The following is a 12303-nucleotide window of genomic DNA, read 5'->3' on the forward strand; positions in this document are numbered from 1 at the left end:
ATTAAATGCAATCAATGTCAATTTATTGAAAATCACATTTGTTCTTCTGTTTATTTGTTTTTCCATTATTTTGTTATCCATCATATACCAAAAATCATAAAATCAGAATATCGCACAAAAGGAGGGCATTCAACCCATTGCGCCTGTGCCGGCTCTTTGGTGAGCTATCCAATAAATCTCACTCACCTGCTTTTTTCCCCATGGCCCTGTAATTTGTTATTCCCTTCAAGTATTCATCCAATTCTCCTCTGAAAGTTACTATTGAATCTGCCTCCAGCTCTTTCCGGCAGCACATTCCAGATTACAACAACTCATTTGTGTAGATAAAAAGTTTCCTCGTGCTGTCTCTAGTTCTTTTGCCAATTCCCTTAAATCTGTGTCCTCTGATTACCACTCCTTCTGTTATGGACACAGTTTCTCCTTATTTACTCTATCAAAATCATTCATTATTTTGAACACTTCCTCCTTGATAGTCACCTCAGCTTCTTCAGTCTCTCCACATAAATGAAGTCCCTCAAACCCAGAACCATTCCAGTAAATATCTTCTGCATTCTCTCCAAGGACTTGACACCCTGCCGTAAGTGTATTGTCCAGAATTGAAGACAATACCCCAGCTGAGGACTAGCCAAGCTTTAGCATAACATCCTTGCTTTTGGCACTCTAGTCTTTGACTAACATGGCCAAGGATTCCAGATGCCATTTTTTAACAGCTGTTTCAGCTTGTCCTATCACCTTCAAAGATTTGTGTACACACATCTCCAGGTCGCTCTATTCCTGTACTACCTTTCAAATTGTACTATTTAATTCTTGTTGCCTCTCATTCTTCTCCCAAGATGAATCACTTCACACGTTTCCATGTTAAATATTTTCTGCCTTGTGTCTGCCCATCTCACCAGTCTGTCTGTGTCCTCCTGAAGTTTGTTATTACCCTCCTCATTATTTACTACATTTGCAAGTTTCCTATCACCTGCAAACTTTGAAATTATGCCTTATGCCCTGTATACCCAAGTCTGGGTCATTAATATAAATCAAAAAGTGCAGTGGTCCTAATACCGACCCATGGGGAATGACACTCCAAACTGAAAAACAAGCATTCACCACTACCCTCTGTTTTCTGTTGCTTAGTCAATTTTGTGTCCTGCCCCTTTTAATCCCGTAGGCTTTAATTTTGCCTAAAAGTCCATTATGTGGCACTTTGTCAAACACCTTTTGAAAGTCCATATATACAACATTAACACAAGTATGAGATATTAAAGGTTGTGAGAAAATCCAGGGATGGAACTACCTTAAGAAAACAAAAACAATTGCAATTATTTTTGTTGTACAAAATTACGACTGTGGTTTTCAATGAGTTTACTGAAAATGAGACACTTCTTTCACTAGGGTACCACATCCTGTCTACGTACAATGATGACTGCACTTTGAAGTTCATTCACTGTACAGAGACACAACGCACTGCATTATTATTAACCATATTTAGCCTTTACACTTCATTATAAAGATCTACACAATTCATTTTCTATTTACTGGTCACATAGATAGCACTGCAGATTTAAAAGCTTCACGCTGAAGCTTTTAGATTTTTTTTGACCATAAAGCAAACAAAATTCAGAAAATAAGCAATTGCATTATGCAAAGAATGATCAGATGGTAACTGACTTCCAGACAGGATACAAGAATTTGGGATTATTTAAGACAGAGCTGTTTGCTGTGTTGGGGAGGGGTGGTATATGTTGCCTTGGCCTGGATACATTTGGATAGGCCAACTGGCCTTCCTCAACAGTAACTATCCTTTGTCATAACATTCACTAAGAAAATTAAGGGTGCAGCTGTCAAAGCGACAACTTCTGTAGGTTTAAATGTGAATAAAATTTCAAAATATTGTGCATTATCTTAACAAAGTTAACAGTTTATCTTGTAAAGTTCCTGACCAAACAATGTTGCTAATATCTAAAGCTGTCTTTAAATTTAACTCCATTTTCTACTGCGCTTGACACTAATTACATAGGAAGTCCTATCATGCCGCTTCCTGTTGTAGACAGGAAGTTCTGTGGTGACCAATTACTGGACCGAATCTGAGTGATAAAGGTGGGGAAATAGACAAATGTCAAAAGGTCAAATATTCAATAAGTCCCAGTTGACAACTTATAAGTCAAAAAATGGCTGGTGCGCAAACTTTAAATCACTGGTAAGCTCACAATAACCAAGTCACAACAGAAGTGTTCATGAATTCAAAAGCCTAACCAATGAATGGGCCTTTTTTTTAAAAAAAAAGCACCTCACTTAATGTTATTCTCAATGACTTTGAAATGTTTGCATTTCTATAGTCAACTTGTATTACAATGAAATAAAAACTTAATGCCAATTAACTCCAGGTTTCTTTCATCGTTAAAATTCTAACTACATCCCCTCATATGATAGTTTCACTTAATTTACAGTAGTAGATTCAAACGTACATGCAGCACGAGTGAACAACATACTAGGTTAAACGGTAAAGTGCTTGTACATAAAGATATGGATTAGCATATTTACTATATGAATGAACTTCATTTTTGCCTTGAGACTTCATGTTCAGCTTTCAACATATAATCCTGACTTATTAACAAGGTCAGTTAAGATGTGCAAATGCAGTCAAACTGATCCCACCTACCCACAAGAACACCACTGATTTCAATTACTAATTTCCAGCTGACATCGTGCCTGGAGTTAACAGCCTTTGAGAATTACTGGTAAGTTTGTAAAATGTCCATCTACCGCTGTGGAATAAAATTCAGACTGCCGTATTATTAAAAAGTGACTATAAATCCATACTAGTCAGTTAAGAGGGAGTTATAAAAATAATTAAGGTTAATTCCATCAAGTTGGTAACGCTACTTAAAGTTACACTCCACTGAAGTTGATTAAAACCACCAATTATCTATTAAGTCGTTTAATCTGATGTAATTTTCATATAATAACAAAAAACATGTAATATTATTAATGAAGGACTCCATGTTTCAAAAAAGCAGGGTTGTTAATATTTATTCCAGATACGAAAACCATAAACATCCTTTTTATTCACCGAATACTTAAGATTAAAATGTTAAAAACTATAACATGTAAAATTATCTGTAAAATATGTAAACAAAAAAGAAGCGTTTAATGGACATTTTCAACGACTGGACAAGTTCCTTTTTATATGGACTTACTTTAATTGATGCGGTGCTAAAGCGAATCTTTCTATGTGGCATGGGTTCCTCTTCGTCAGATAATCCAGTGATCTCTGAGTAGCCACTTTCCGGTTCAAATGCATCGTCCTCATCATCATCCAAACAACTCCCTTCAGATTCATCACCAACCCCACTAAAGGCGCTAATATCCACCATGTCTGCCTCAGAAACGTCCTCATTTTTTTTGCAATGATCGTACAGATCTAGGTCATTTTTAACCTGCTCCCCGTCTTCAAAGGAATCTGCTTTAGATGACAAGGACTCCTCTACTTGGTGCACAACCCCTTCTGCAGATTCCAAAGTCGGGGGCTGAAAATGATCCAAAGAGTCTTTGGGAAGGTCTCCATTTTCTGAATTAACATCATGAAGCAGTGCTTCGGTCTCAACTGATTTAGCCTCACAAGTTTCTGAAACAGCATCTCCCTGTTGGAGGCCACTGCCATTGTCGGAGTCCTGAAGAGCAATTTCTGGATTCTCTTTTCCATCGTCTGTAGGTCCGGATTCCTGGTCCGACTCTACAGTGTCTTCCACCTCCACTGGCCTAATTTTTCTGACCTCCTCGATTTTTTGTGACCTTTGCGCGGATGATGCTGGTCTCGTTTCTTTCAAACTGTCCCCGTGTTTCACGAGCGATGCCAACTTGCTGGCTAAATTACTTCTGGATGGCGAGCCACTCAGCGACTTATCCGACTGTAGTTCCTCAGCTTGTTTTCTGAATTGACCGGGCCCCCCAGGCAGGTCAAGGGGGAGGTCGCCATCACTATTACTCCCGCTTTCTGTCTTAAGTGCATCCTGTTGGTTTTTGAGAACTAATTTAGACTTTCTAGAAGGCGGCTTGGAACTGAGGGGGCAGGCGCCTTGCCTTGGCCCTCGCTCCGTGGTTTTTCGCTGATTGGCGCCGCTTTCAAAGACGGCGCTGAGCTGGCTGACGGTGGGCGAGATGGCCTCGGTTTCCAGGCTGTCCAGCGACTCGGTGCTCCCGTTGAAGCGGACCACCACGTCCAGCTTGCCGTCCTTGAGCCCGGCCCTCTCCTTCTTCAGCGAGATCCGGTTGGAGGCGTTCTTCTCCTGGATGTTCTTCTCGAAGAGCTTCCGGGTCTCCTGCAGCTTGGAGAAGGGCCGCTCGGACTTGGTGTCGAAGCGGCTCACCCGCTCCGAGACGCTGGTGCCCAGCTTCAGGAGGGCGCTGTGGTCCACGTTCTCGTTCAGGCTGCTGGCCCGGGGCAGGGACAGGCGGACGGACCTCTCCTTGCCCTTAGCCGGGATGCCGGTGGCCTCGTTCGGGGTGGTGCCCATCTTCTGCAGGAACATGTTCTTGATCCTGTGGACGTTGGAGCCGTACTTCTTGCCCCGGCTCTGCTTCCTGCCCTCGGTGCCCTCGGTGCCCTCAGCCGGCTTGGGCTCCCCATTGGCGGTGGGTTGGCTCTGGCTGCTGCCTTGCTGCAGAGCCTGGATCTCTGCTTCGTAGGCATTGCGGTGGGGAGAAGGGCTCCTCAGGCTGGATGCTGCTGATGCTGATGCTGATGATGTCTCGGTCTTCATCATGTTTAATGCAGCGCTCCCCTTCTGCAGAGCTGCATTCTTTCCGATCGCTGGGGGAGAGGAGAGAGGGAGGGAGGAGGGAGGGAGGAAAGGAAATTAGCTACAGAATCAGGCTCATGGTTGCAATCTGTCGACCTCAGGAAGGCTGCTCGTCCTCCATCTACAACACAACACAAAAAAAAGGGGAAGGAGTGGAGGGGGGGGGGGAGAAAAACAAAGACTAAATTAAAATATAAATCCCGGGGAAGCAGAGCACCGAATGCAACATCAAAGCACGCAAGCCGCCTGGCGGGTTGCAAACATTTAATCCTTTGATTGCATCATTTTGATCGCAAAAGGCTGATCGCTTGATCCTTCTGCATTATCAACCTACACTGGGGCTGAGTGGCTCTCACTGGGTCCTAGAGTCCGCCGGATACACTTACAGCATCACAGGCTGCTTAACATATGTATGTGTGTGTGTCTATATATATATATATATATATAATATCTCAGGCTGCTTAACATATGTGTGTCTATATATATAATAGAGTGTGCATGCTGCTTGCCTTTTCTTTTTTTTTAAATTTAATTTTCACCCATTTACTGAGTTTTCCTCGTCAGCCCCTCATTCTTAAAAAAATTATAGACGTAAAAAATCTAAACCCCCCCCCTACAACCTCTCCAAATGTTATCCCTCAAGCCTGCAGATTTCCCCTTTCAAAGTTTATTAAAACGCATGCGAGACCCCAAAGTGTAAAAGGAAATTTATTGACGTTGAAACCATGGCTTTTTTTGGAAAGGAAGTCAAAAAATCTGAGGTTCTGAAAACAAAAGGAGAATATCCAAATATAACATTTTGTATTAATGATAAGGGCCCAATGCAAGTCTCTACTATTTCAAAGAAAATGTGAACCAAAAAGTGACTCGCTCACCATATAAAGGGAACAATGTAAAAATGTTTTTGATAGATCTTGGCTATAAATAACAACACTAAATTATCAAGTAAATTTTGTGCTTTCATTTCCCACCATCTTCTTAAAATTCAATATGAACTATAGCTTAGGAGGTAAAATATCAACCATTTATGTTTATAAATGATTTCTAATGTATACTCATTAGTGGATACTATTTGCACATATGGAACTTTGTACTAAGAGGAACTTTAATGAACAGTAATAACAGGAAGAAAAATCTTTGAACTATGACTTTTTGAAAGGAGGAAGTTTATGATCTAAAACCTAATATCACTAGTTATACATATAAATAGAAGGCTTTTTGAAAAGTTCTAAAACACTTGGTTAATTTAATAACACACCTCTAAAGCAGTTAAAATCCTTTCTAAAGTTACAAAGGACCATTTCAGAAAACAGATAAAATCTTCGTATACAATCTGAAAAGTCCACAGTAAAATTGTTATTTAATTAAAGATTCCTGAACAGGACTGTACAGTAGGCCATCATTTATCTACGATAGAATCCTGTCCACAAAAGCAACATAAGGACCACATAAGGAGTTAATACTACAGGACCACTTTTTTTAGGATGGGAACACTATCAATAACAATTTTTCATATATCTATAAAGTCTGTGGTTTTTCTACTTTTTCATTCGTCAAGGACTTGCAATGTCTGCATTTGGTTCTTTGCTCATTGGTGATCCCACCAGGAAAATTACCATTTGGATTGTACCGGTTAGCATTTCTATTTGTTACTGTACTTCCCTACATGACCAGTCACATTCCACAAACCTAAAGTCCTTTTGATTGGTGAGTTAAGGGGTTACAGTAACCAATTGCATTTAACGTGAAACAGCTCATCTACTGTTAAGTGTGCTTTCGCAATACAACCAAAAGTGCCTTAAAACAGTTTATGTTGCAGGGTAGGGAAGTGACCAAGAGAAAGGAAATCTTACAAAACAAACACTGGATCAAAGCATAAGATATAGGAGGTGTGACTGAAATCTGACTTGAAAAGATGAGTTTTGAGAATGATTTAAAGATGAACAGACAAGGCTAAACATGGAGGAATTTAGACAGGGAGTGCTAGAGAATATAATATAAATATATAATATAAAAGGTTGAAACAAAACTGTGAGAAAAATTGTCACAACAAGAAATCTTACAACTTTATTCATGATAGATTTTCTAAAACAAATTTGAAGATCTATGAGCAGCATCAAAAGCAATGTTAAGTCGGCATATACTTTCTCTCAACTATTTTCATCATAAATTCCCATGTCTACATTTAACATGGAAATTACCCATGTAAGCCTGTCACACCCTAATTACACTTACCCACCAGTGGTGGCACTATAATGCCTCAGTTTTGTATTGCCCAGCTCCTTAGCCCATTCTGCAGAGAAACCCCTATGTTCCAACCATTGTGCATTGCTGCTTCCCACAAATTGGCACATATTCATAAAGCAAAACAATAAAATGTAACATTAAAGCAATATACAAAAATAAGAGAAAGAACAAATGGCTTTAAAATGGAGACTGCATTACACCTTAAGACTATGTACACATGGTTCTGACTCTGCATGTATAACATCAGAGGAAATGTGCTCGTCATGTACAAAATGGGCTTTATCAGAATTTAAGTTGCCTTTAGACCCATACGAATAATCACTTGCATCTACCTTAGATTTAGTAAAAATGCATTCTACTTAAAAGATTTGAAATTATTAGCCAAGTAAGATATCACTTAAAACAACTTCATTATTACTGAATATGTTCTTCCTTGTGTGTTTCATGATTGTAATTCACTTCAGGATATTTCAGTTGCAACTAAATGTTGGAGAAGTACTTAAAATATTTTTGTTCTGTCTGGTCTCCTAAATAACATTTTACCACATACATGTTTCTTTCAAATTACCTGGATTTGACTGCTTTATGCAAGGTAATAGTAGTTTTCATTTACAATTTAACTGCAAATATAATTGGTTTTAGCTTTTTCTTATATAACTCTATATATATGTGTGAATATACAAATATATTATATATATTACATTCAATATAAATCAGCAATTCAATCTGAAACTGGATAGGCACACATCTTTAAGAAATCACTCAGAGCTGGCACTACTTTTAGTTATAACCTACATTTACAAAGCTGCAATAACCTATTTTATAATCAGACCATTCCTCTACTAAAATCCACTCTACACCCATTACATCAATGGAGTATACTTGCAATACAATGCTCTAAGGAGTATACTTACAATGCAATCCTAAATATGCTCTTCAGGACAGTATGGCCTTTGAAACAATGCCCAAATGAATTTAAGATCATAAGAACTTATGAAATAGGAGCAGGAGTAAGTCATTCAGCCCTTTGAGTTTGATCTGCTATTCCATAAAATCATGGCTGATCATCCACCTCAACTCCAACTTTCTGCACTATCCCCATAATCCTTAATTCCCTTAGTATCAAAAATCTGTCAAACTCCGTCGTGTATGTATTCAATGACCGAGCAAACACAGCTCTCTGGGGCAGAGGATTCCAAAGGTTGACAACCCTTTGAGGAAGACATTTCTCCTCATCTCAGTCCTAAGTGACCAACCCCTTATTCTGAGATAGTTCTAGACTCCCCAGCCAGGGAAAACATTGTTCCAGCATTAACCCACGCAAGCCCCTTAAGAATTTTTATACATTTCAATTAGATCACTTCTCATTCTTCTTAATTCTAGGGAATTTAGGCCTAGTCTACTCAATGGTTACAAAGTTAATATAAATTTGAACCTCCTATTCTTGACGTAGTGGAAGTGAAAACCCACCAACGAAATGAACTGGAGTCCTTCAACTCATCGAGATTTTCTTCTGAATTAGCATGGAAATAGGGTTATAGTAACTTAGTTCCATCTTCATAACTAAATTCTCATATGATTTAGCAGCAGAATGCTAATGACATGTTCGAACTCTTCAAAGAAATATTTAATTATATTTCCATAACATACAGAATAAGTTTAGTAATTAAGAATTGTTTCCCACTAGTTGTCCAACTGTTGTTGTCGATTAATTTCGATGGTTTATGAATGCACTAAGCTACATGCAAGGAGCAATCAGACCCCATAAAAATGTAATAAGTGCTAATTCTTTACATGTATTACAATTATAATTTATTTTATTGTTAAATGTATTTATTATTTTAGCATTAAACTGACTTAAACATTAGAGTAAAATAATTACTGATAATATTTCATGAAAATTGCCATAAAATCTCATTCCCACCCTCAATCAGCAAATCAGCTCTAGATATGCTCAGATCTGCGAAATGCAACATCATTCTGCAGGTTCTAGCTACATACACACCATAAAATGCCTCTGAAAACGTGTTAAAAATTAAAATGAGTGAAGTGTTGAGCTAAGCATCGAGAAAAAAACTGAATCCATCCCATTCTATTGCACAGACAAACATCATGGTATGAGATTAGTAGTTTGTTTAAAATAAATCACAAGCATTCAGCATTCAGAAGTTATACAGCTGTCATTACTCAGTGATTTACTCTGTATAAACCACCCTCGCTAACATGCATTCGCCCAAATATATATTCTGAAGTGAAGCACTAAAGATTAAGAGAGCAACGGAGTTTTTACATTCCAGTGCTCTTTTTCATGTTAACACACAGAAACATGCAACTCCCAGCCCTGCTGGGAGTCAAATTCTTCCTCCTTTTAATTCTTCCTACTTGTCAGAATTATTGAGTATTTGATGCAAGAGGCATGCGTGTACATTTACATAGAAAGACTGGCATTTATATAGCGCTTGTCACGACCCCGGGAGGTCCCAAAGTGTTTTGCAGCCAGTGAAGTACATCTGAAGTCTAGTCACTGTTGGGGTGTAGGAATATATATTTTTAAAATGTTTTCAAAATACACACAAATATATAGTATACCCATATGCTCCTATTCATTTAAGGCAGCAGTACTTCCAGTGTGTGTGTGTTAGTTAAATACATATATAAAAGGCACTGTTGCTCTGAATGAGACCCTAGACTTCAGTAGCACTAGGATCCAGGGGAAAGCCACTACACAAAAGGCCTGGCTACGTTGCGTTTCCTGCACGTTATTTCCCATTTCCCTGTTAACTGTCATTTTAGCAAGAAACGTCGGATCCGGAAAGCGTTTCCAACAGGAAACGTTCACCCATTTAGATTTGTTGTTTTTTTAAAATTAAAAAAAAAATCAAAAGAAAACCCCCTGTTTGCTGTTCAGCAACTGCGGTCGGGGAAGGAGCTGACTTACATTGTAACCCGTTGGCAGTTCCCCTTGTATCCTTGTTGGAGTCTGTGTGTGTTTCCCCCTCTTGTGATGTGCCCGCAACACACACTGACTGGGTTTCACCAGCTACACATGTCACATCGTCTTTAACCATGCACAGTCGCGCTGCAGGCGGAGCTGATAAACAATACCCAAGTGTACAAACCCTTAATGTTGATATGGTCTTTGTGTGTGTGTATAGACGTGGGGTGGGGAAACTTGTAACCCACCATCAGCTCGTATTGTTCATTTTATTTCCCCCAAAACGAGCCAGAATTATATATTTTAGGGTTTTTTTTAAAATTCAGTTCGGGATTTGCAAGATCATTTTGCAATCTATTTTTTTTAAGCTTTTACTGTGACAAGGTCATTTTCTCTGCTTTCAAACCCACCCCTTGGATTCCTGGCAGCTCCGAGAAAATCTCATTCTAAAGGCAGGTGACGGGCTTAGACAATTAGGCTGGAACAAACCCTCGATCACAGTCATAAGTATTTTTTTACTCCATAAGCAATATTTTGTTACTGTAATAATAATTTTGAACAACTAAAAGCCACTTCTGCTTGCCCTGACTTCCTTCTCTGTTCCATTCTGACTCGTAATTTATGTCATAACCTAATTTTCCTGATCTACACCCTTCACAAGATAAAAACCCTCGGGTACCTCCCAAATCCCCCATTCGTTTTGCAAGTAGGACACAGAGAAAAAAGGTGGGCCTGATTGGATGAATGCATCATGAATCTCTATTTTACAACCAATGGAAGCCTAGAATTTTGGAGATTAACAGCCACATGCACTGGTGGCCAGCTCAATCACTGGTGCATTTTTTTAAAAATGTCAAACGGGAATGTCTGGATGGGATAGTGTAATTGGGGTCAAATTAATATTTTTTTTTAAAAAAAGGTGTTCAAAACTGAATAAAAATATTCTGTAGATCAGGCTGTTCCATTGATTTTTTTGTTCTTGAGTATATTAGGATGCGAAGATTGTATAGATGTTTCCTAATATCATTGCATTCATCTAAAAAAAATTAAAGAAATATTCCTTGTGTATTCTCACACATCAAGCATTGCTCGTAATGGTTTGGAATTTTGAGTATCAGCGTCAAACGTACTTGAACATTTAATCATTCCGAAATAAGTTCCCAATGAAGGAGCCAGTGAAGATGACTGCTTTTCTCCCCTCTCCCAAATTTAGGGCCTGAATCTTGCGTTCCGAGGCCGGGCGCGTGCCCGACCCGAATGCACGTGAAATTGCACGAAAAGGTGTCGGGCGTGCGTGCTGACGTCATCGGGCACGTGTGCAATATTGAGGTCAGCGGGCGCGCAGGGTCAGAGCAGCGCCCGCCCACAATTAAAGGGCCCATTAAGGTCATTAAAAAGCCTACCCGCTGTGATTTTACGCTGCCTGTGTGATTTTTAGCGCATTGCACAGGCAAAACGGGTGGCTGGAATTCACATTTTAATCATTTCCTCATCCACGGGCAGGATAAGAAGCCCCCGGAGCAGCAGCACTTTCTCTCTCATTGCCAGTCCTTTGCTGTGTGAGTACAGAGTTGTCCCAGAGTTTCTTGGCATCTTGTTTGATTGTCAAGCCTGCCTTTCAGCATCTCGGGTCCTCATCGTCCCTGGAAGGTTCCCCTGAGTATTACAGCCCAGCGCTCCTTCATTTTCAAGGCACTGCTCCTCTGCATCCCATCTAATGGAGATAGTGTATTCCACTGGTGGAAGAGGAAGAGAGGGGCAGGAGGAAGAGGAGGCCAGATCGGCGCAGGGACAGATCTTTAAGAGGAGAGGCACGGACTCAGTTGGTGTAGGGTTAGCAGGGAGGCCAAGGTGGGAGGACACATCAAAGACGCCACTACCCAGCGTCTAAAGTGTTCAGGCAGCGCTCCAACTACCTCCAGCTGTCCGAGGTCCAGTACCGCAGGAGGCTTCGCCTCTCCAGGGACATAGTGACAGCAATGTGTCACATGATAGGTCTGGAAATCGCCTCCAGCTGTGTGGGCGGACACCCCATGCGGTGGCTTTGAAGGTCACAGTGGCCCTCAACTTCTATGCCTCCAGTTCTTTTCAGGGCTCAGTGGGGGATCTGTGCAGCGTTTCTCAATCAGCTGCACACAGATGTGCCAAGCTCGTGACTGATGCTATCTTTAGACACGTCCGCACGTTCATCCACTTCCGGACAGATGAGGTGAGCCAGGCAGAGAGAGCACAAGGTTTCGCTGTGGTGGCTGGGTTCCCCTGTGTTCAGGGTGTAATCGATGCACTCACGTGGCCATCAATCTCCAGCAGGTGAGCCAGGAGCTTTCCTAA

The 12303-nt window shown here is 40.2% G+C and overlaps 1 protein-coding gene across 1 annotated transcript in view; it reads right to left on the minus strand.

Moving 5' to 3' along the window:
• The window catches only part of ppp1r9ba (protein phosphatase 1, regulatory subunit 9Ba), a 222675-nt gene extending 212614 nt beyond the window's left edge, over nucleotides 1-10061 (minus strand). Inside the window, exons 1-2 of the mRNA XM_078529635.1 lie at nucleotides 9976-10061; nucleotides 3189-4911 (exon numbers count right to left, since the gene is read on the minus strand). Of these exons, the coding sequence (XP_078385761.1) occupies nucleotides 3189-4754 (1566 nt within the window). The 5' untranslated portion in view covers nucleotides 4755-4911; nucleotides 9976-10061. The remainder of the gene's footprint in view (nucleotides 1-3188; nucleotides 4912-9975) is intronic.
• Nucleotides 10062-12303: the final 2242 nt, after the last annotated feature.

This window comes from Cetorhinus maximus, chromosome 25 (genome assembly GCF_964194155.1).
Source record: "Cetorhinus maximus chromosome 25, sCetMax3.hap1.1, whole genome shotgun sequence".
Lineage (NCBI taxonomy): Eukaryota > Metazoa > Chordata > Chondrichthyes > Lamniformes > Cetorhinidae > Cetorhinus > Cetorhinus maximus.